At 46.0% G+C, this 25,013-nt stretch overlaps 2 protein-coding genes across 3 annotated transcripts in view; both read left to right on the top strand.

The window, feature by feature from the left end:
• The window catches only part of SRF (serum response factor), a 72,186-nt gene extending 52,455 nt beyond the window's left edge, over nucleotides 1–19,731 (top strand). For both annotated transcript variants that reach the window (XM_083733452.1, XM_083733453.1), the window contains 4 exons: nucleotides 7,834–7,944; nucleotides 11,775–11,966; nucleotides 13,427–13,503; nucleotides 15,149–19,731. In XM_083733452.1, the coding sequence (XP_083589578.1) occupies nucleotides 7,834–7,944; nucleotides 11,775–11,966; nucleotides 13,427–13,503; nucleotides 15,149–15,244 (476 nt within the window). In that variant the 3' untranslated portion in view covers nucleotides 15,245–19,731. The remainder of the gene's footprint in view (nucleotides 1–7,833; nucleotides 7,945–11,774; nucleotides 11,967–13,426; nucleotides 13,504–15,148) is intronic.
• Nucleotides 19,732–23,272: 3,541 nt separating this feature from the next.
• The window catches only part of LOC310841718 (cullin-9-like), a gene marked incomplete at its 5' end in the record, with an annotated part of 53,466 nt that continues 51,725 nt past the window's right edge, over nucleotides 23,273–25,013 (top strand). The window contains 2 exon segments of the mRNA XM_083732934.1: nucleotides 23,273–23,324; nucleotides 23,327–23,389. Coding sequence (XP_083589060.1) covers nucleotides 23,273–23,324; nucleotides 23,327–23,389 — 115 coding nt within the window.

Raw genomic sequence — 25,013 nt, 5'->3', positions numbered from 1 at the left:
GTTGAATGTATGGGTATAATGAAAGGCTTTATTTTATTCTTTGGTAGGTTTACAAAAAGAAAAGTAAAGGTAAAGGTACCCCTGCCCGTACGGGCCAGTCTTGACAGACTCTGGGGTTGTGCGCCCATCTCACTTAAGAGGCCAGGGGCCAGCGCTGTCCGGAGACACTTCCGGGTCACGTGGCCAGCGTGACATCGCTGCTCTGGCGAGCCAGAGCCGCACACGGAAACGCCGTTTACCTTCCCGCTGGTAAGCGGTCCCTATTTATCTACTTGCACCCGGAGGTGCTTTCGAACTGCTAGGTTGGCAGGCGCTGGGACCGAGCAGCGGGAGCGCACCCCGCCGCAGGGATTCGAACCACCGACCTTTCGATCGGCAAGTCCTAGGCGCTGAGGCTTTAACCCACAGCGCCACCTGCGTCCCTAAAAAGAAAAGTACACATCAATAAATAAATTTTAGAAAGGGGCAAGGTTAGAAGCAGATGCACAAAGCATTTATTTTTTTAAAAAGCAATGCTCCTTTTTTCTGCCCTGCACTTGCCTGCACCTCAGAGCCAATGTGTCAGGCAAGATGGGGCCTTTGTAGCGGCATCGCCTCCTCCTTGCCCGCTCTCCAGCAGCCACTATAAGCTGCCCAAGGGAGGAGAGGCAACGGGATGCTCCATCGCCGCTGCTTCCTCTTCTCGGGACAAGTGCTAGCCTCCTTGATCTTGGCTGTGGCATCACTTGTGGGGGAAATAGAGACATTCCAGGATCAAATCAGAAGCACTGATTTTCCAGCACTGTCCCTGGAAAATAGGGACACATTTGGAGGGTATGCAGTCTGTAGCCTCCACAGACACACCGGGCCAACTGCTTCTGCGTTTGCAGAAAATATGTGTCGATGCTCGGCCCACCACATGGCAGGTCGGCCTGCTTTCCTATGTGGTTGGAGCTGTCGTGTGGAAAGGGGTCGGCTTGTTTCTGCCGTGAGAAGAGGTTGCAGTTGTGGTTGGAGGCGCAGAGCGTTTTGCTCGCTCGCGATAGTGCGCCCTGGGGACTGATAACTTAGCCGCTGTAATAGATTGAACTGGGAAAAGGAGAACACCGCCGAGCCGGTTATATCTTCAAAGTGGTGTAATTAATCGGATTAGGCTAATCTGGAGAAGACCACAAGGGAAGAACCTGGTGATTGGGCAGAATAATGGCGTATGAAATTTGGCTCTTGCTGAGGCGATTTATGCAGTCGGCTGGGGTGAGGTCACACCGCTCAGAAACTTGCTTTCTCTTTGGCCCGTGGGAACTCCGGTTTGCATAGCGACACCTTCCGTGGAACTGCCGTCTGATTCTTGGTTGTGTAATCGTTTCCTGTGAATTTAGAAGCAGCTCCTCTGTGCTTGACAAAACCCTTTGCATGTTTCTCTCTCCCCCCCCCCCCCCATCTCCATTCGGTTCAGGCTGTGGACCGTTGAGTATGAAGTCAGCCTGCGACTTTGAAGCCAAGTGTCGGTGCAAAAGCAAGTCCTTATTTCTATACAGAATAGTGTGGGTGGGGAAACAACCTCTTGCAGCTCTGGTAGGCAACTTGTGGCAGGCATGTTGCAGCCTTCATTTTACCCTTCTCCCAAGCAAAAAGAGAGAGAATGAATGAACGGTGGCAGAAAGAAGGGGTGCCCTGTCCACTTTTTGCTTTGCGACTACAGCCACAATTGACACACTTCATCCATATCACTTTCCCCCCTCTCCCTAGCGAAATGCAGCCCTCAACCCTGAAAGGATTTCTCATCCCCAACTTCCAGCTCTTTCGGTGATATGCGGTCCTATAAATGCTCCTTTTGTCTGTTCAGACATATTGTAGGAAGCCTCCTAATGATTTTCTGTTTTTTAAAAAAACAAAATAAAGAAATGGGAGAGAGGATTAGATAGAACAGTTTACTACCTTTCACCTTTCCATTGAAGGCAGTACTGCTGTCTCTGGAGGCTACTTGCCGATTGGGTAGTGCTGGCATAGGAAGACTGGAGCTAGATGGAAGACTTGGCTTCAAATAGGTTGAAAACACACACACACACACACACACACACACACACACAGGTGGAGGCATCATGAAGTCCACAAAGCTGAACGGTGGAGGATATAGACTTGTATGTTCTGCCCGATGTGCCCGGTTGAAAAGGGCAAATGTCCACACAGGTCATGCTGAAATGACAATAGCCGGCTGAATGCTTTTTCTAGAAATTTTGGACCGGTCGTCTTTTCCCCTTGGCCTCCCACTGCTCTGTTTGTGTGCACAAGAGTTTCAAGTTGCTGTGTAGATCAGCAGAATCTTCTTGGTTAGGGTAGTATGCATAAATATTTCTTAAGATATAAACATCCTGTATACCGCGTGGGGTGGGAGTGCCGATGGGGAAATAAGACAAGCTGGAACGCAGCAGATCATTGTATGAGTAGAAACCTGCTCTGTGCCCCCTCTCACTGTTCAACATGGATTGCTTGTCTGTCTGTGTTTTCTAAATGCTTGTCAGACATTCCTGCCTCCCTGACCTAGGAAGTTGTCCCACTTGCACAAGGACTTCTGTTTGTGCTGTCAAACTTTCCTTCCTTCTTCTCTCCTCCCTGCGACACTTACAGATCCACAGCAGAGGGGTAGGGGAGCCCCCAGAACAGATTCAGAGGGTGGGGAGAGGGGCTGCAGTGGAAGTCCTTGCACAAAGAGGATGACAGTTCAGATGTGACACTCCCTCCTCATTCAATATGTGTGTTGCTTTAATCCAGGGCAAAGACTATCTGAGTGCTTTCTTCATTGAAATAATAGCATCACAGAGTTGGAAAGGGATCACAGGGGATCATCTAGTTCAACCCCCTGCAATGCAGGAATCTTTTTGTCCCGCGTGGGACTCGAACCCATGACTCTGAGGTTCAGAGTCCCAAGCTCTGCAAACTGAGCTATCCTAACTGCTTTGTGTTTATTGCATGCGGCCTGTGTGTCATGAGCCCCATGGAAGCTTCTTGGCAGGGTGAAGAAGAATGGGGTGGAAGTGCTGAGCTTTGATGGAGGGGAGGGACAGAGTAGTTGTTTCTGGACATCCCCTTCCCCGCCTCCTGATACTGCTGTTTCCGCAGCAACCAGGGAGGCACTTGGGCCTGGACCGGCTGGGTAGAGCTCACCTTTGTCTCCAAGGAGCTGCTGCCAGATGCTCTAACAGACCCAGCTTACTCTCAGGAGTGCCCTGCTCGCTTGCCTAGTCCCATTGCTTGGGACCTGAAATGTGTGAATCACTGGTCCCACCCTGCTCTTCAGAAGGAATGGGGGGCGGTGTCCAATGCCTTGGCGTGTGCTAGTCTGGACTTATCCTGTGACTAATTGCTGTAGGTCATGGCATCATTAAAGGTACAGGGACCCCTGACCATTAGGTCCAGTCGTGACCAACTCTGGGGTTGCGGCGCTCACCTCGCTTTCCTGGCCGAGGGAGCTGGCATACAGTTTCCTGGTCATGTGGCCAGCATGACTAAGCCGCTTCTGGTGAACAAGAGCAGCGCACGGAAACGCCGTTTACCTTCCTGCTGGAGCGGTACCTATTTATTTACTTGCACTTTGATGGGCTTTCGAACTGCTAGGTGGGTAGGAGCAGGGACCGAGCAGCAGGAGCTCACCCCATCGCGGGGATTCGAACCACCAACCTTCTGATCGGCAACTCCTAGGCTCTGTGGTTTAGATCACAGTGCCACCCGCGTCCCCATGGCATCATTAAGTTGGCATAAATTGATAAAAAAGTATATGTCCCTCAATGAGCTATCTTGACCCTGGTGCTAGTTCTTAAATTTAAAATGCTTAGAATTGAAACCTTAAGTTAAAAATATTCAGTCCCGACACCTCTTTTTATGTTCTTGTTCTGAGCAAAGGAATTGCATATAATTTGTTTCCAAGCAGGGCTGTTTGTATTCCTTTCTGCTGCAGTCATGGCATACAGGCACAGAAAATAAGTATTCACTGTCCTGGGAATTTCAGCTTTTCATCTTAAATATTTTAGCACTCAAGGTTGCAAGAAGAGGGCTGGAAATGCATCAGCCTTGGTGAAAGGGGGGTGGGACTGGGGAAGGAATAGGGCTGCAGTTGAACAGGATTTTGAATCAATCCTGGAGATTGCTATCCTTTCCCCTACAACAGCAGAATAATAAATTGTGCAGAATGCACATGGATATCCAAATATTATTAAACTGCATGAATGTATGCAGATTGCAAGATTCTGTGTGTAAGTGGCGTAGAGGGGTGAGAATATTTTCCCTCCCCCCAAAAAATAATTGTGCAAAATACACACGGCCCTGCGTCCTAACAATGTAAAATGAACTTCAGAGCCATAATGTACAGTGGTACCTGGGGTTAAGTACTTAATTTGCTCCGGAGGTCTGTTCTTAACCTGAAACTGTTCTTAACTTGAAGCACCACTTTAGCTAATGGGGCCTCCTGCTGCCACTGCGCCGCCGCTGCATGATTTCTGTTCTCATCCTGAAGCAAAGTTCTTAACCCGGGGTAATATTTCTGGGTTAGCAGAGTCTGTAACCTGAAGCGTATGTAACCTGAAGTGTATGTAACCCGAGGTACCAAAGCCAGTTGCTTTGAGCGGTTTTTAAAGGGGCTTCAATAAATTTGTGGCCCTCAACCAACATAGTTCAATGGAACCTCCATGGCCAAACATAGTGTAGCTTTCGAAATCGGTTACTGTGGAACAAAGTGTTTGTGGATGTCTTCACACCTGGCTGACAATGACTTTCCCAGCTGTATCATGGGGTCTCTCAGCCCCATCAGGATTTGGCATGGTTTGGCAGCCTCAGCCAGAAGGAGCAGATGGGCGGAGGGGGCTGGAAGTCTGGTACCCAGGCGTGGAGGAGAACTGGAAACAAAGGGGCAGGGCGCAGCCTTGTCGCTGAGAACCAGGCACCTAGGTGTGATCAGACGCGCTTACTCAGAGCACAGTGTGTGTGTGTGTGTGTGTGTGTGTGTGTGTGTGTGTGTGTCTGTCTGCAGCAGACCTGTAGGGCGAGAGAGTCTCATGAGTGAGCAAGCACGGCCTCATCTTGAAATCCCTTGTGGGGGGATGTGTTAGTCGTCGGCACATCTTTGTAGCTGCAGTTCGGTGAGGAACTTCTCGCCTTGCTCATTTACTTTCAAACAGTGTTAAAAACTCAGATATATAAGCTAATATATAAGGCCCTGACACTGAGGTCCAGCTCCAAGGGCCTTCTGGCAGTTCTCTCACTGCGAGAAGTGAAGTTACAGGGAACCAGGAAAGTGGGCCTTTTCGGTAGTGGCGCCCTCCCATCAGATGTCGAGGAGATAAATAACTATACGACTTTAGACGACATTTAGTGCTCGGTGTTTTATTATGCTTTCATATTTGTTGGAAGCTGCCCAGAGTGGCTGGGGCAACCCGGTCAGATGGGTGGGGTACAAATAATAAAATTATTATTATTAATTGCCAAATGGCACCTTAAACCTAGGTTACAGTCACCACAATGTCTAGGCGTCTTTTTTTTTTTTTGCAGCGGGAATGATGATGCTTAATATAATCAGACCCCTCTGTATTATTATTATTATTATATTATTATTATTATTATACCTCTCTATATTTCTCGTTTGTTTTACACTAAGGTTTTAGGACCAGTTTTGTATATGCGTGTGTTTTATTAAATATTAAAAGACAGAAATTTACAGAGCTTTCTGATATCTTAATTTACCTAGGATGGACTGAATTTTTTGCAATTCCTTTCATATGGAACAGGGACCATGCTTGTTTTCTCCTGCTCTGGAGGGTAGGACTCAAGGCATTGCCTTCAAGTTACAAGAAAGGATATTCTAACTAAATACCATATTTTTTGCTCTATAAGACTCACTTTTTCCCTCCTAAAAAGTAAGGGGAAATGTGTGTGCGTCTTATGGAGCGAATGCAGACTGCACAGCTATCACAGAAGCCAGAACAGCAAGAGGGATTGCTGCTTTCACTGCGCAGCGATCCCTCTTGCTGTTCTGGCTTCTGAGATTCATAATAATTTTTTTTCTTGTTTTCCTCCTCCAAAAACTAGGTGCGTCTTGTGGTCTGGTGCATCTTATAGAGCGAAAAATACGGTATTCGGAAAAAACTTTCTGACAGTATGAACTGTTCAGCAGTGGAACGGACTCCCACGAGAGTTGATAGACTCTCCTTCCTTGGAGGTTTTTAAGCAGAGGTTGGATGGTCATCTGTCATGGATGCTTGAGCTGAGATCCCTGCATTGCAGGGGGTTGGACTAGATGACCCTTGGGTCCCTTGCAACTCTGATTTTATGAATTTTGGGCCAGTGGCTCTGTTAATTGGATAGCTTTTCTTAAAAACAACACATTAGCACCCATTTTATTCTCCATTCTCAGAATAACAATAAGCATATCCTCTCCCCACACAGGAGCATACATAAAGAAAAAAAATTAAAAGCATTTGCATTGATAAGTCAAACCACTTCATCTGTAGAACAAAAATATCATTCTGTAGATCCCTGCATGTTGCTGGTAGCCTATAACCATGCTTTTCCATTGCCGCATAATAAAAAAATTTGTACCAAGTTGAGTAAAATGAATAATAATAATAATAATAAAATTTATTTATACCCCGCCCTCCCTGGCCAGAGCCGGGCTCAGGGCAGCTAACACCAATAAAATCACAGTAAAAACATAATGGGGGGGAGGGGGGGAAAGGGGAAAAAAACAATTTAAAATGCAGGTTAAAATGCAATTTAAAATGCAACCTCTTTTTAAAAGTAGCCGGTAGATCAAGACCATAAGGGGAGGGAAACATAAGGGTCAGACTGAGTCCAAACCAAAGGGCAGGCGGAACAGCTCTGTCTTACAGGCCCTGCGGAAAGATATCAAGTCCCGCAGGGCCCTAGTCTCTTGTGACAGAGCGTTCCACCAAGTCGGGGCCAGTACTGAAAAGGCCCTGGCCCTAGTTGAGACCAACCTAACCACCTTGCGACCTGGGACCTCCAAAATGTTGTCATTTGTGGACCTTGAGGTCCTCCGCGGGGCATATCCGGAGAGGTGGTCCCATAGGTACGTGGGTCCTAGGCCGCATAGGGCTTTAAAGGTCAAAACCAGACCCTTTAAAAAAACAACAACAACAATGGAGCACAAAACCAAGCAGTTTAAAAAGAAGTTGCTGTTGATGTCAAGTCAAGTACTTTATTACGGTCATAGACCAGCATAGACAAAACATACATAATAGCATAACAGTATGAATCCAGACGAATAATTATTAAATAAATAGTAGCTAGAACCAAACGTAGATTTAAACATATACATAGGATACTTAATTAAGGATAGATAATGGGTGAATAAAAATTTATAAGAAAGATTAAAAGATCAGTTAACACAGCTATATGGGGTGGGCTTCAGAAGTGCGGATCTGATAATATGGGTCTTCCGTTTAGGATTGAATTGTAGCATAGATCATTCTTCGTCAAATATCTATCATGGCAGCGCAATATCTGGTGACTGAATATGTGACTTCTGGGCTCTCTTCCTGTGAACCAGACCAAGTTTTATTGCGGCAAAAGCCAGTGACACTGAACACCACAAGGTCAAACAAAAGGAAATCAACAGCAACATCAGAAAGAAGAAGAAAAAGATTACACAAGGGAACTTCGCAGTGTGCCATTCAACATAAGAGATTTACGCTTCCTGATTACTAAAGTGCAAAATTTGGCCACCTTTGCTGTTGATGTGTTTTATATGTTGCCTTGTTAGCTCTGGAAAGGTGAACTTCGTCAATGGGCTGAATGGAGCTAAGTCGAGTTTAGGAGTTAAACGATCCCCGTCTTGCTTCCTAGGTGGTGCCGTGGCTCAGCAGGTTCCCGTGCAAGCCATCCAGGTGCATCAACAGACGTCTCCCACAACTGACAGCAGTACTGACCTCACCCAGACCTCTTCCAGCGGGACAGGTAAGCAGCCACCAAATCTCTTGCTGCCAAATAACTCTGGGTAGGGAATGGGGAACTTTCATTTCTACCAGGGCCATTGACTCACAGAAGACAACCAAAACAAAGTGTGGCCGTCCTGCCTTGGTACCCCTGGGCTTCCATCCCTTGGTTACTGGCTCCTGCGGTCACCCAGTCAGCTGACCTCTGTCTCTTCTATCAGTGGATTGCTGTTGTTTGAAACACCTCCCAACCACGGTGCCCAGCCAGTCAGGAGAGACCAGTGGGGGAGAGCATGTGCTATTGGTCTCCACTGCCCAACCTAGGCCTAGGTATTTTAGGGTTGCCGTATGTCCTCTTTTTCCAGGACACGTCCTCTTTTTCATGGGTATGTAAAATGAGAGTCGCCCTTGCGATCTATAGTTAGAATCTGAAGTTGGCAAATGTGTCCCCTTTTTTGCTCTTCAAAATATGGCAACCCTACCTTTTTTTATAGGGGACGCGGGTGGCGCTGTGGGTTAAACCACAGAGCCTAGGACTTGCTGATCAGAAGGTCTGCGGTTCGAATCCCCGCGACGGGGTGAACTCCTGTTGTTCGGTCCCTGCTCCTGCCAACCTAGCAGTTTGAAAGCACCTCAAAGTGCAAGTAGATAAATAGGTACCGCTCCGGTGGGAAGGTAAACGGCGTTTCCGTGCGCTGCTCTGGTTCGCCAGAAGCGGCTTAGTCATGCTGGCCACATGACCCGGAAGCTGTACGCCGGCTCCCTCAGCCAATAAAACGAGATGAGCGCCACAACCCCAGAGTCGGTCATGATTGAACCTAATGGTCAGGGGTACCTTTACCTTTACCTTTTTATCCAGGGCAGAGGCTGAGCAGGGAAGGGATTGATGCCCAAAGTGGCTTTCTTCAGCCTTGCTTCCCTGAATGCCATTGGACTACAACTCACATCATCCATGACCGGCGGCTGAGCTGGCGGGGGATGCTGAGGGTTGTAGTCGAACAATGCAAAGAGGACCCAAGCTTGAAGAACTGTGACTCTGATGGTTTTCTCTCTCTCCCCCCACCTGGCAAAGTCTGTTACCCAAACACTTGGTGAGGCTGGAGTCTTCCAGCTACCCATGTGTCCTGGATGAAATGAGGTGGCAGGATAAATCTGCCCCGAGCTTGTTCTAGGCCGTGCAAGGCTTTCCTTTCACCCACACCTACATCCTTCCAATTGAACCTGCTGGTTCTGACCTGCGATTCTGTAGATTTGCAGTCCGTGTGCCCTGCCTGGGCTTATTGAGTGCTGTTGCAGAGGCACCTGAGCTCCCCTCCCCCCTTTGCTTGCGCAGCTCCCTGCAATCGGAGCTTCTTTTAAAGATCATTCTTGTCCCAAGCACTGCTCTGCGCAAAAGTATATCATTGCTTACAAGGTCACTGTCTCCTTCGAGTTCAGCAGACCCTTGTCTAGTCAGTGCTGATAGGCCGGCAGGAGAATGCTTGAGAAACTTAGAAGAAAGTATTTGTTCTAATATAGTGTTACTCTAGTGCCATCTAGTGGGTATTTGCTTGCGCATATATGTCATACCTCTTGTTACGTTCGGTTCAGGTTGCGTCCCGTGGCGACCCAGAAGTAACGGAACGGGTTATTTCCAGGTTTCGCCACTTGTGCATGTGCAGACGCTCAGAATGACGTCATGCGCAGAAGCGGCGAATCGCGACCTGCGCAGACGTGGGTGGTGTTTTGCTCATGATGCGAACGGGCTCCGGAACGGATACCATTCGCAACCAGAGGTACCACTGTACACACACACACACACACACACACACACACACACAGTGGTACCTCATTTTGAGTCTGCCTCATCGAGCGTCCATTTTGTTGAACGTCCGCGGCAAACCCGGAAGTACTGGAATGGGATACTTCGGGGTTTGCCGCATGCGCAGAAGCGCTGGCACTTAATCCTACGTCTGTTTCGTCTCGCGGCCAGGGCTCCAGAACGGATCCCAGTTGCAAAACAAGGTCCGACTGTACACACACACACACACACACACACACACACACACACACACCAACTTTCTATTCAAAGGAGTTCTATCACGGCTGTTTCCAAACCAGCCCCATTCCTATTTCAGGGCTATTTTGTACATTGCCTAGTAGCAAAGTGGGGTTTGCCGCTGATGGTACTCTCAGCAGAGAGTTGCAGGCAGTCCCAGTTTCCTGATGAGGACCCCTGCATGACACATGAAGATATGAAAACAAACCATAAAAATTGGAGCCCCCCCTCTCAAAAAAGGAGGTGAAAACCCTGGGGTTTTCCATTGGAAAAAAGTGGGGTGGGGGACCCTTGAAAAGGAGAGGGGACAGCTCCCCCCAATCTTTCCACGTGTTTTCAAGGCCTTCACATCTCTATGTGTGTCTCGCACATTCCTTATTTGTCTTTAGGTGTACAATTTAACATGCCCCTAACAAAGCATAATGTATAGGAGTGTGATTAATATTGTTTTTGCAAAATTTGAGAGCTGGCTGGATTTTCCAGCGGCCGGCTCGAAGAGAAGGAGACCTGCGTGTGCAGAGAAGTGCATCTTATTCTCACCGGTGTATTCCGGTTGTCTTGGCGCTGACATGTACTCATGTGCATAACCCCTGTCCCCCTACCCCCACATGCCAGCCATGACATCTGTTTTCTGGCAGATGTTGGGAAGCCCTGAAAGAATTGAGCTTCCTATGTCAGCTTAATCCTGTGTAAAGGAAATGTATGCAATGAGCTGGTGATGGACCCAGGAATCCCACTGTGAGGTTTTCAAGCAATTGCTTGATGGCTGCATGCAAAAATCCTCACTGGCTCTGCATCTTAAAAACAAGCAAGATAACGGACTGAAGCTGATGCAGCACAGAGGTCTGAGGCATTATTGGTGAGGTGCCATCTATTATTATTATTTAACTATATCTTTATTAATTTAAAATAAATACATTTATGAGAAAACAGACATACATAAAAGGTAAAGGTACCCCTGCCCGTACGGGCCAGTCTTGACAGACTCTAGGGTTGTGCGCTCATCTCACTCTAGAGGCCGGGAGAGAGCGCTGTCCGCACACTTCCGGGTCACGTGGCCAGCGTGACAAGCTGCATCTGGCGAGCCAGCGCAGCACACGGAAACACCGTTTACCTTCCCGCTGGTAAGCGGTCCCTATTTATCTACTTGCACCCGGGGGTGCTTTCGAACTGCTAGGTTGGCAGGCGCTGGGACCGAACGACGGGAGCGCATCCCGCCGCGGGGATTCGAACCGCCGACCATGCGATCGGCAAGCCCTAGGCACTGAGGTTTTACCCACAGTGCCACCCACGTCCAATCAAACAAACAAATAACAGAAAAATCAAACAAACCACCACACTACAAGATACAAGAAGATTAATATAATTGTCATCATATATACTCCTGATACTGAACACAATTATAAAACTTTTAGAGAAGAAATTTATAACTGACTTCCAATTAACCTCACTGTACTTTTATCTATCCATTACTTTATACCGCACATTTACATATTTCTTATATTATTTCTTTTTACCTCCCTGCAAACTTATATTTATACAATACAGGGATCAGTCTAATTCTGCCAAGATGTTTCTTTTTATTCCATAGTTTTCTAAATATTCTTAAAGATTCCGCAATCCTTACAGACATTTTGTTTTGATTGGCCTCTTACTCTTCCTGTCACTTTCGCTAGCTGCAGATATTCTACCATTAGGATTTGCCAATCTTCTGTGTTGGGTCTTGTGTTTTCCCAATTTCTTGCTACTAAAATTCTGACCGCCGTTATTCCGTACATGAACAATTGTGCCTTGCCCCCACTTTCTTTTGCCAGTGACCCTGCCAGCTACGATCATGACTTCGTCCGTGCCAACCACCGTAGGAGGCCATATGATGTACCCCAGTCCTCACGCCGTGATGTACGCGCCTACGTCAGGCCTGACAGATGGTGGCCTTGCAGTTCTCAATGCCTTCTCCCAGGCACAATCTGCAATGCAGGTTTCACACGGCCAGGTCCAGGATCAGGGTAAGACTGGAGGCGGGCTTTTCCTTTACGTAGAATGCTCTTATCACACTTCTGTAACTTCAAAGGCCTCTCAAAGCATCTTGCGGAATATTCTCGAAATAAAATGCATCAATCTGGTACAGGAGCAGGTGTCGCTTGGTGTCCGTGATTAGGTTAGAACGACAGCTCTCCCCAAAATCGTCTGAAGGGTGTGGGGCTGAGCTGTTGTGTCTTGCTCAGCTCATGATGAAATCCATCTTCCCTGATGCACAATGGTGTTTCTGAAAGAGTGAATGATCTTCATTCTGCCATGTGTTGCGTTTCTCAGAGCAAAGACAGACAGACAGACAGATAGACGGATAGACGGATAGACGGATAGATAGATAGATAGATAGATAGATAGATAGATAGATAGCACCAGTAACGTGCATGGTGTTTTACCGAGTAGAAGAGCACAGCACTCTGCCTTGAGGAGCTTACAATCTAAAATTTGAACCAGAGGAAGGGGAAGAAAGTGGAGTCAAGGGAATACACAGGAAAGAATGTGTGATTATTTAAGTTACATCTGCTCAGGGTAAGTTACACTTGGGTTTGGAAAGAGATATGAGGGCCTTCTCGGTTGTGGCGCCCATCCTGTGGAACGCCCTCCCACCAGATGTCAAAGAGAACGACAACTACCAGACTTTTAGAAGACATCTGAAGGCAGCCCTGTTTAGAGAAGCTTTTAATGTTTCATGTATTAAAGTATTTTATTTTTTTTCTTGGAAGCCGCCTAGAGTGGCTGGGGAGGCCCAGCCAGATGGGCGGGGTATAAATAAATTATTATTATTATTATTATTATTATTATTATTATTATTATTATTATTATTATTATTATTATTCCAGAGAGGAAGATTTGAGAAGGGTGAAAAGGAGCAGCTGCATATCTTTGATGCATAGCTCAGTGGCAGAGTGCATGTTTTGCAGAAGGTCCCAGATTTGTAGTTCTCTGTAGGGATCTCAAGTACCAGTTTGTAAGAAAGACCTCTGCTGGAGACTTGTCAGAGCTGCTTGCTGGCAAGTAGGGTTACCATATTTGAAACAGTGAAAATCTGGACAGAAAAGTTGGTGAGCTTTTTAAAACAACAACAACAACAACAAACCAGTGGAGCTGCTTTATATATTTTAATACTTAAGCTTTATTGAAATATATACACATTTCTATTTCGGTGAGCCTCCTCCCTGCATTTCAGCATGAGATTTGGTGATCACTGCTTTTATAAAGCATGTTTAGGACAGCTTTTGTTCAATAGAACATTGCTTGCTCTCTTTGAAATGGCTCGTTTTGTTTCTAGCTTTAATGATATTGGTTCTGGGTTTATTTTCGTTTATGCCACTATGATTACATCTGAATTGTTCTGGATCATTTGAAGGTGGTGGTGTTGGCGCTGTTAGTTTTGGATAGTGGCTAATGGGACACTTGTGATTTTTTTCTTTGGCAGGTGGAGTCCCTCAGGTGTTCCTGACAGCACCATCAGGAACAGTTCAAATCCCAGTCTCAGCTGTCCAGCTTCACCAGGTAAGTTCGCCATTTAAATAGACTTAAACTTCCCCCAGACTGGGACTGCAGTCCTATTGAACCTTAAGGGATTGTGCTTCTGAGGAAACGGGATTGTGCTGTAAGGCTGGCTGTAATTTTCTTTGCACCCTGCTGAACATATAGCAAGATACACAGCTACCGGGTCTGTTTCCCAAGTTGCCTTGTGTACTGAATTGCAGCGATCCCACTTTGTTGCATTTCCCTATTGTTTCATTCAAGCTTCAAGACTCCTAGGGATGGAAGCAGACAATGGCCTGGTTCGCACATAACACTAAGCCAAACTATGGCTTAGTGTGAACAGGCAAGCGTGCTAACGCAACAGTTAGACAATCACAGCTGCTTCACTCCCCACTCCTGCTGCTACACTGCCAGTAGCTAAGTGTTACAATTAGGCCTGGGTTTGTGATTTATCTCGCTCCAAACAAAGAAAGAGAAAACCAAGGTTTGTTCTAGGCTTACTGCTCTTGGAATGTTTGGCCGCTACAAACCACAGTTAAACTATGTGCTGTGTAAGTTCTTTCTTTTGTCGGTCCTCAGTCTTCCAACATTAAGCTTCATTGGATAGCCCTGAGTTATAATATTCTGGGAGTGGGATATAAGCTTATCTTCCTACATTTTTCTCAGCATACACCATCTGTCATATCCCTCATTACTTGCCTTTTTTCCTAAAAGTAAAAAGCCCCAAATTATGTAACTTTTCCCTGTAGGGTAGTTGTTTCATCCCCTTGATCATATTGATTGCTTTTTCTTCATGTTTTGATGAGTACATCATATTTGCGTGATCGTGTCTTGACTTACTATTATCCTGAGACACACACAAGCTTTGTAGTCTTTTCGCTTATCCTTTGTCATCAAGCTATGATTAAATTAGGAAACCCCTAATTAACTTAGCTTTTCGTTTCATCCAAACTGTGAAACTATGGTTACTAGCATTGGAAGAAATCAGGATCTTAAACCAATTTCAAAATGGTCTAATATCCTGACTTGTTCTGCAGCTGGTTATCATAGTTTCCTGGTTTGGACAAAACAGGAAACTATGGTTAGTTAGACACTTTCTGGTATAATTTCAGCCCATGCTAAAGAGAAGGGGCTTTGAGATTTGATAGTCTGAACCAGCTCTGAATTCTGTTCATACAAGAAAATACCACCTTTAAGTAAAACAAATCCATGTATATTCTTCTCTGACTACTTTAATATGTGTACCTCCATATGGTGAAACATTGAGAGAACCATGTGAAATTAGAAGCAAATGGTGTGTTTCACGTGATTGCATCAGACAACCAGTCTGTCCTGTGACAGTTGAGGCCATCATGCAATTGCATTTCCTAAGCCAGTGTTTCCCGATCTTCTGAAACCTGCGTTCCAAATCTTCTTTTCTGGATGAAGGCACACCTCATTCTTACACTCGAAAGACAAATTCACCATCACTGCCTGCAACCAACTTTGTATTTTATATGACTTAATCGTTTTTAGTATTAAGATTTTTTTTAACTGCCTTGGATTCCTTGGGAGAGGGAGGGGTGGTATATAAATGTAGGATCGAGATAAGTAAAATAAGCATGTGCTGTTTGAATGCAAGCACTCCTTTGCTTAACAGTTCTCCTTCGTTCTTTTGTCTCCCCAGATGGCCGTAATCGGGCAGCAGTCCAGCAGCAGCACCAACTTGACAGAGCTACAAGTGGTCAACTTGGACACGTCGCATAGCTCCAAGAGTGACTGAGCAACTCGGGGGGCGGGAGGGGGAGAACCTGGGGGGCGGAAGGAGAGAGACAGAGGAGAAGGTGTGTCCCTGGCACCCAAACCTGCAGTGGCTGCCTCCAGTTTTTGAGGCCTGTGCGTGGCTCGAGGACCTGCGGCACTCCCCAAAACTGCACCAGGATCTCTGCGGTCCCTATTTTTCTATGGACTCTGTCACTTATTTATTGTTGCCTTTTTCACGTTTTCTTTCCTTTTCTCTCAACACTTCACACCGACACACACACGCACAAATACACACATACACACACACTCAAAACACATATTAAAGTGGCTGTTGAGGCCAGCGGCAGGGAGCTGAGCCTGGGCTGTAAGGGGGGTGCGGGGGGTGCGGTTTGCTTTGTTACCTTTGGACGCTGCATATACAGTGCTTTTATTTGTGTGTGTGTGTGTTTGTTTTGTTTTGTTTATCCCCTCCTCACTCCAGCCAAAGAAACGTGTCTCTCATGGGTGGGGAAACTTTACTCTGCCATGTGTATATAATATATAGGAAGAAAACAACCCTCCTTCTGTCGTCATCGCCAGAGCGGGAGTTCCTTCTCCCCCTCTCCGCAGTGTGTCCACGAACTTCCTCAGCTCACAGTCTCCAGCCTGAGCAGCCAAGACTGTGGCGGGGAGATAAGCTGGAACACAGAAGGGTCTGAAGCCATCGTCATCCAAAAGGGAGTCTCTTGTTTCTGCTGTCATTTTATTTTCACTTTTAACCTATGCTGGAGCAAAGGGTCATCTCTCTCTCTCTCTCCCCCACCCCCCCCCACCCCCATCACCCCAGGTTCAGGTTGTCCAGCTGGCTTGCAGCAATGTGCCTTCAAGCAAATCAGTGATGCGTTGTGGCCTGGCCTCTGCACAGCGACCCTTGCCTCTTACGCTTGGCTTGCAAAGAGGGGTCGCTCCCGCCGGTGCCCTCCTTCTCCTTAGGCTCTGTTGTGGGTGGGTGAGGAGAGGCAAGAGCACATTGGCGGCAACCCTGGAACTGTTCCTTCCCTCAAAGCTTGTGTTTGGTTGGTGAGAACCCACCGGCTTTAGGAGTACGTGCCCCGGGGGTGTGTGAGCGGGCGCTTTTAAACACCGCCCTGCCCACTTCCTTGGGTCATACCCAGCAACCCTTAAGCCCCATCGTTGCAATGGAAGCATCCTCTCGGGCGAGCTTTGTTCGTTTTTGCAGAGGCTGCTCCTCTTGAGAAAGTCGATGAGATGAGCCACCGTCCTTTCTCTAAGTAATCGGGGAGAAGGGTGTAAAGGAACAGTGTCGGAAGCAGAGGGAAAGCTCTATTTTTGTAAGTTTTGAACTCCACAGGCCTTCCCAAGACTGTTGTGCCCACGATTCGAGACCTCTCATCCCAACCCTGATCAGGTAGCCCTGAAAACATGATTCGTCCCATTGAAAGCGTGTTCCGCCTGCCTCTGCTGCTTCCGAGTCTGCCGTCCTCAGTTGGGACTGGTTAGGACTCAAGAGTGGTGGGAACGCACCTCCCCTGCAGGAGAAAGGCAGGGCCGGATGAGTAAGGTGACAGCCGCCATCGGGTCCTTGTGCTTTAGAAAATTCCTTATTGTGTAGATCCGTGGTTCGGTGTCAGCAAATGCAAAAAAACAAAAAGGGAATAGCCGCAAGGGAGATCGGGAAGGGCGTTGTGCTTCCAAGGGGAGGGGTGTGCATGTGATGAAGCTATCCCATTGGGGAAAGCACTCTGCTGTTGGATAGTTTTCTTGCCACACAATCATGCACTTCCTTTTAACCAATCCAGAAGTGGCGCAGGAAAGGAATTCTTCATCCTCCACACACACACACACACACACACAGACACACAGGCCTACTTTGGAGCAAGGAGGCTGCAGACTTTTAGAGAAAGGAAGCAGCTGCTGTAACCTTTTTTTAAAACTAAAAAAGACAAAAGAAGCCTTGGTGGGGGGGCGGGAAAGGACTTTATTTTTCTAAATGTTAAACTCAGTATTTATGTAATTCTCAAAGGAATTAAAGTCTGGCTCCTGTACAGTTTTCATGGGGTTTGTACTTGGGGAGCGGGTGGGTGGGGAAGAAAGGGCCATGGGGTGGGGAGGAGAAAGGGGCCTTTTAAATTTGTATTGTCACCTTTATGAAATTTCTTCCATGAACATTAGCGTTTAAGCTGATCTCCTGCCTCAAGCACTTGGGTCAAGCTTGATGGGAAGTCCTGAGAGCGGAGGAAGGGAGACTTCCTTTTTAAGGTTTATTTTCCACTTTCCCAACTTTGCTTCCTTTGAAATCTATGGATGAAGGGCGGTATACAAATTTTATTAATAATAATAACAATAATGGAGTTAACCATACTGTGGAAATTAAGCCCAGCTCCCTCACACCCGCTTATGCCTTTTGGTAAAATGGACTGTGTAACATCTGGCTGTAAGGGGTGCCTCACATTTCTCAATACTCCCTTAAGAAACAAAGTCTCCACTCAAAACACAGAATTAGCACAATTTCTTCCCTGGTGTGCTAGGATTGTCAATGTCAGAAAGCAATTCAAAATTGTATTCCCCCCCCCCCCCACTGCAGCGTAAGGAATAGAGTTTGTTCTACCACCTCTCTTCAAGTCAGTCTTTGAGGGTGCCACAAGACTCTCGATTGTTTTTGCTACAAGAGACCAACAGATTTACTACAGCACAAGGCTTCTTGGACTCAGGCCCATTTTGTCAGGTGTGCGAAACCAAAATTTAGTTGGCTTTATAAAAGTGAAAATTGTAAGTGACAGCTAGATATTAATTACTATGTTAAACAAGTACATCTTTAACCTTTTATAGTACCAGATTGTTGGTCATTGGTGAGATGACTGCATTATTTCCCTGGTAAAAAAGGCTAAAGATGTGCCTACCTAGCACATCTAGTTAACATCATAAATATCACTGAGTTTTAATTTTTGCATCTTCCTGCCATTCAACTAGCACCTTGATTTTTTCTCTTCTGTGCACCTGCCAACTTGAGTGGGCTTGAGTCCAGTCTTTTAAGATACAATACTTATTTGTTTTTGGTGCATGTGTTGATTAGCCTTCAGCCAATGTGCATTTAATGGACTCTAGCAACTGGAGGGGAAACCATGTTTCTGTACTGGAAGATGAGGTCCTAAAGAGAAGCCAAGGTAACCTTATTCTTTTAAGTCTCCCATTTTACACCTTGGGATGTCATGAGTCCAGAAAACCATCCTTTGGTTCTCTTGGCCTGAGCAAGACTGACCTTTGAATTCCAATGTCCTGGTGTGCTTCCAACTTCCAGCCTCACCCTAGAGACGTGCACTACATTCTTCTATTAAGCTCTGAGCCAAACACTCCTTCCATGGTTAAAATATTTTATCCTTAAAAGACATGGATGCCACAAGTGCATTCAAAAAAAAAAAAAAAAGAAGAAGAAGAAGAAGTAACCCACTTCCAGTAATTAAGAGCTCCTTATGAGAATTTGGTCCAGCCATTCTGGTGAAGCGTAGGGAGTTCAAGGGAATCTGATGTAATGGGTAAAAATAGCTCATTTTTTATCTGCATGTAACTCCTTGGCAAGCTGGTGGCCTGTGATGAGAATTTTACTAGCCTTTTGTATTTGGTCAGGAGTTGAGAGTAAGAGGGGGAGTGGTAAAGGGTACTTAACATGGCCAATAATAACAAATTACTGGCCTCCAGGCAGTTGCACATGGTGGGATGTTGGTAAATTGTCAATTGTACTCTCCCACTAATGGGTGGGGTGGGAAATCTCTGGTCCTGTAGTAGTTGCTAGACTACAACTCCCATCATGCTTGACAATTGGCCATGCCGGCTGGAGGTGATGAGAATTGGGAGTCCAGCCACAGGTGACCCCCCAAAAAACCCCCACACTTAGGAATTGGTAAGAGTAAAGGGGGTATGTATGAAGAATATATTTGTATCAAGAGGGAGTTTGTGGTGAATGATTATGGATATGTTTGGGTAGAGGAACATCGGCAAAGCCGGTTTTCTCTAATGTTGCTGACTCAAAAGATGCCTGTTAAATAGGATCAGAAACCAAACTGATGTAGGTTCCCACCCCCCAAAAAAAATCTTCCAGAAACCCCCACCCCACCCATCCCCGATTTCAAGTGCTGAGGATCTTGTTCCATTTAATCTGTAGTCCGTTCCCCACCCCCCTATTTTAGGAAGTTTTGTTGGCTACGAAAAGCACCTGCAGGTTAAACGCTAATGTTGCATGTAATTTAAAGTGTTGACTTGTAAGAACACTTATCAGGGATGAAATGGCATTTATTGTGTGGTGACCTTTCTAGTTCACACTTTACAGATTGTTTTGGGGTTTTGTGTGTGTGTGCGTATGCGTGTGTGTGCGTGAGTGGCTGTGCGTGTGGGGTTAATTTCCAGGGTTGTGTTTCTGGAAGGATGTGACTGTAATCGCAGTACTATGTACAGAGCTTTCTTTTGTATTAAAAAAAATACTCTTTCAATAAATGTATCATTTTGTGCACAGATTTTGTGTCCTCAGTGTTGCCTCAGGGATTCAGAAACGGGAAACAAAATGGGGGATGCTCACAAAGTTCTGGGATATTCAAAAGGCAAAAATGAAGAGAGCCCCCAACATCACCAGCAACACTCCTAGCCCTTTCTGCATTGGACAGAGATCGTATGCATCTTGGAACTGTTGGAGATATATATGAAGGGGTCTTGTCCGTCATAATTTATTGCAGGGTGAAGTGGGGAGAGGGAATTTGATTCTCTGAAGAAGAGCCAAACTGCATGTTATCACTAGCAAATTCAGGTCCCCAAAATTGTGTCTCTTGTTGTGATGCAAACAGGGAGGTGGGAGTGTTTGTCAGGTAATTTGCCGAGAGTGGCTGGGGTACAAATAATAAAATTATTATAATTGGGTGGAGGGATGGTGTTTTGCCCTTCTCAGCATTTTTCCCCCACGGGCTCTCCTCATCCCTAATGAACTGAAGTTTGCTCTTGCTCACAGATTCTAGGGCCTGCCCTTTTTCATTTCTTTAAAAAATGTATGAGCTGCTTGCACAGTAAAATAAATAAATTTTGAAGTGGTGTACTTGAGAGTCCCATGGTCTGCAAGACGATCAAACCTATCCATTCTTAAGGAAATCAGCCCTGAGTGCTCACTGGAGGGACAGATCCTGAAGCTGAGGCTCCAATACTTTGGCCACCTCATGAGAAGACAAGACTCCCTGGAAAAGACCCAGGGAAAGATTGAGGACACAAGGAGAAGGGGACGACAGAGGACGAGATGGTTGGACAGTGTTCTCGAAGCTACCAGCATGAGTTTGATCAAACTGCGGGAGGCAGTGGAAGACAGAAGTGCCTGGCGTGCTCTGGTCCATGGGGTCACGAAGAGTCGGACATGACTAAACGACTAAACAACAACAACAGATTCAATGTCATAATAAAACCTAACTAAACTGCACAAAGCAATTAAATAGGCACAAGCCATCATCTAAAGAGAAGGATAAATTCAGGAAGACTTTTAAAATAAATGTAACTTGAGCCTTGTGTCTGGATAGGCTTGGTGGTATTTATTGCTAGACTTCGCAAATGCTAGAAATTTAAGGTTACTATCCAGCAACACTGGAGGGCAATTAATTGCCTGCCACTATAGTGAAGCCCAAGTCTACGCATGTAAGTAAGTCCAATGGAGTTAAAGCGGGCTTCTTTCCAAGAAAATCCTCTCAGGGTTGGTTAACAATGAGCTGGGGTGAGGAAATCGCTTTGGCAGGTTCTGCTTGTTGTCTTTGTGTCACACTTTCACAAAATCATGGCCTCAGGTGGTATACAGGCTCCATCTTGGGGAGGGAAGCCGTATGTAGGGTAGTCACCAACTGTATGTAGCTTGTCTGTGCCAAAGTAGTTAATAGACAGTAAAATGGCAAAGTTTAATCCCTTGAGGTTGTTTTTTTTTGTCAAAACAGGAGGATATAAAGCCAGAAGAAATAATGTGCTTACCCTGCTTTTTTCCTATAAGATTGCTTTTTTTAAAAAAAGCAGGATTCAAGTGCCCATGTTTAGAGCTGAATACAGTGCAGTACTTATATATTCAAAAAGTTGCTTGTCATAGGGGAAGGATACTCTGTAAGTGCTTAGAATAAAGATGCTAATGACTAGCACAGGTGGCAAATACACAATCCTTCATTCCAGTTACAGATAGGTAGCCGTGTTGGTCTGCCATAGTCAAAACAAAACAAAAAAAATCCTTCCAGTAGCACCTTAAAGACCAACTAAGTTAGTTTTTGGTATGAGCTCATACCAAAAACTAACTTAGTTGGTCATTAAGGTGCTACTGGAAGGATTTTTTTTTTTTTTACTATGGCAGACCAACACGGCTACCTATCTGTAACTGGAATGAAGGATCGTGTATGAGCTCATACCAAAAACTAACTTAGTTGGTCTTTAAGGTGCTACTGGAAGGATTTTTTTGTTTTGTTTTGGCAATCCTTCATGTCATTTGAAATCACAACAAAATTAAATGAAGAACTGAGTTTGTGCTTTAGCCTTGTTCTGGCGAAGTTGGTCTACACAATCTAATGAAAGCACTTAAAGTTGAGCAAATAAAGCTTGCATGAATCTGATAGTGACTTCCGTTCTAATCAATACAGAGCTAATACCGTTGCTAGGAGGCACAGGTAGGCAGAGTGCTGCTGTGCTCATCTCCAGTTTGCAGGCTTCCCACAGGCATTGGGTCAGCCACTGTGAGAGCAAGATGCTGAAACTAGATGGGCCATTGGGCTGATCCAGTAGCTTCATTTTATGCTATTAAATACAAACAGTGTATGTAGAGCTAGGGAGAAAAGGGCTTGGGAGATCTCTCACTGGTGGGTCAACACAGACCAAAAGCTTGCTAAGGAGTTGCACGCAGATAAAAATGGGAGACTCTGTATCTTAAGGGCAGAAAAAATCTCTTTGGATTTATTACATACATTTTGTGTTTTTAATCTTGTATTTTTGTGCTGTGCGCCACCCTGAGATTTACAGATGAAGGGCGGTATAGAAATTTAATAAAAACACACAAAAGTAAAACGCATGACCTGCTGTGGCTTTCCTGGTCTGGAAATGGCTGCAGCTGTTAACCATCCACAGCTGATAAAAGACACAAGTAGCTCCTGAGACCGCCTGAGCCTCCAGGGAGAGTTGGATCCAATAGCACCTCCAGACTGCGAATCTGCTCCTTCAGGAGCATAGCTGTCAACGTTTCCCTTTCTTAAAGGGAAATTCCCTTATTCCGAATAGGATTCCTCACAAGAAAAGGGAAAAGTTGACAGCTATGTTCAGGAGATGTGGAACCCATCCAGGATTGGCATCCAGCCAATTTATTTTTTAATGTATTTCTCCCCCCCCCCTGGTTTTTATGTATCTATTTGTGTGCTCTGTGTGGGTGCTGTTTGCTTGTCTGGTTGCAAGTCGATTTGGGCTGCCCTGCGCAAGATAAAGAGACTAAACACATTTAAGTAATAATAATAGTAATAGCAATAATAATAATAATAATAATAATAATAATAATAATAATAATAGTTAGTTATAATAATAGTAATACAATGCACATTTGTTCAGCAGCAAGTGTCGGTGTTCTCAATGGGGCTTGTTATCCGACAGATGCAAATGCTAGATTAAATAACTAAAGGAGTGAGAATGAGCTCAGCTGCGGGCGGGCTCGCCTGCTAAGCAGTGACGGCTCAGGTGGAATCTACACACATATTTTAAAAGTTCTGAAAATGCTTATTATTAAAGCGTTTTTTAAAAAACACACACAGACATTGAATTTTCCATAAGGCCCGCCATCGCCACCTAGTGTCACGTTATACATTGCACTTTAAAAAATCACTTAGAACGCTTTTTTTTTGCTTGCAGCTGCCATTCACTCGGCACTCCATATAGCGACAAAACATACACAGCGGCACGCGACTTCGCGGCGTCCGAACTGTCCCTCGCAGGGCCCCGTAGACTAGAGGAGCCGGCGGCGGCGGCGTTAAAGCTGAAGGGAAAGGGCTTACGCACGCGCGACTTCCGGCGCATGCGCCCTGGTGACCCGGAACTTGTGGAGCTGCTGGAGTGGCCGGGCGAGGAGGCGGCGGCGGCGGAGGAGGAGCGGCGGCTGTGGCGGCGTCGCCCTCGGTGCTTGGCTGGGCAGGTAACGGGGCTCCCTGGGCGTCGGACGGGGCTCATTCCCCTCAGCAGGCCCCTTCTGGGGTGGTCTCGGCTTAGGGGCCCTCAGCGTCAGGCGAGCCGGGGCGCTTCCCCGGCACCACGTTGTGTCGCCCCGCGGCCCTTCTGGGCGGGGAGCTTCATCTCGCCGCTCCGTTTCTTTGTGCTCCTTTCTCTTTCGCTTCCGCACCGCCGCCTCCCTGCTGGGGAGGGAGCCCGGCTTGCCCACAGGGGCTTCAGTCGAGCGACTCGTGAGCGGAACTTGCCCGCCGCTGGGGGTGTCGCGGGGATTCCTCTGAATGGAGGCGGCCGAAAGGGAGCGCGTGTCCGAAAGCTCAAGAGAGAGCAGGGGCCGTGTGGATTAAACAGGCGACAAAGCCAGTACAGTGGTACGTCGGGTTACAAACGCTTCAGGTTACAGACTCCGCTAACCCAGAAATAGTACCTCGGGTTAAGAACTTTGCTTCAGGATGAGAACAGAAATTGCGTGGCGGCAGCGGGAGGCCCCATTAGCTAAAGTGGTACCTCAGGTTAAGAACAGTTTCACGTTAAGAACGGACCTCCGGAACGAATTAAGTACTTAACCTGAGGTACCACTGTACTGTATATGAAAGGAGGTGGGGGGGGGAGAGAAACAGCAGGACGACCCTCCTCCGTCGTATGCATTGATTGAAATCGGACCGCCCCAAGTATAGGTAGGAGGGAACCGATCCCAATAACGTATTTCACACACAAACACACGCATCTGTATCTCACGCGCCGGCTCGCGAACTGCTGCGCCAAGAAGATATCCGAGTGCAATTAAAACGTCCCGACTTCCAGTCCGAAGGGCCTGTACGGATGGGAAATGTGGGTCGAAGTGACGTTTCAGTGAGCAAATTGTACTTTTCTCACATAGAACTTGGTTCGGGGGTCCTCTCCTGAAATGAGTTTGAGGCTTCTTCCGCGCAAAAGGAGGAAAGTGCTTGACTTCTGAGAGCAAGCATTATGGCTCTTGTAGTCATTAGTAGTATTTCTGACTTATTCTTGGCCAAATGGCTGTTTGGTTTTTCGTCATATGGAGAATCTTTCCATTATGTGCTGGATAGTTTGGGGTGTTTCACCCACAGATAAATTGCCTTAGTATCCTTTGATGTGTACGGTGTGACAGATAAAATGTTTTTAGATAGTATAAAGGCTTTGCTTATTGTGCATGAATGTGATTTAAATGTCATAACATGCTATCAGTGTGGACTGCTGAGTGATAGGAAATGCTGAGTGGGAAACTTTAAATCAGTATTTTTACAGCAATTTACATTACTGCTTTAAAATTGCCTCGATTTAAGCAGATGCAACAGAATCTCTCCCAGCGCTGCACTTTATGGAGTAACAGGTCATTGTTGCATGAATTTTCATAGGCGAGAGTCTGCTTCATCAGATGTATTACTAAGAGTATATTCCTTAGATGCCAGAGAATAGGTTCTGACTCATACATCTGATGAAGTAGCACCTAGAATTCATCCCTCAGGATTCCAGTGTTAATTTGAAATACACTTGGTGCTAGACAAGCAAAATAATTTTCCATGTTCATGCTGGCTAGAACATTCTCAAAGACTGTTACTCCAAGATTA

This window comes from Podarcis gaigeae (assembly GCF_964106915.1).
Source record: "Podarcis gaigeae genome assembly, chromosome: 3".
In the NCBI taxonomy this organism is placed as follows: domain Eukaryota; kingdom Metazoa; phylum Chordata; class Lepidosauria; order Squamata; family Lacertidae; genus Podarcis; species Podarcis gaigeae.
The sequence above is the reverse complement of the archived record's forward strand: the minus strand, read 5'-3'. Positions and strand labels throughout refer to the sequence as shown.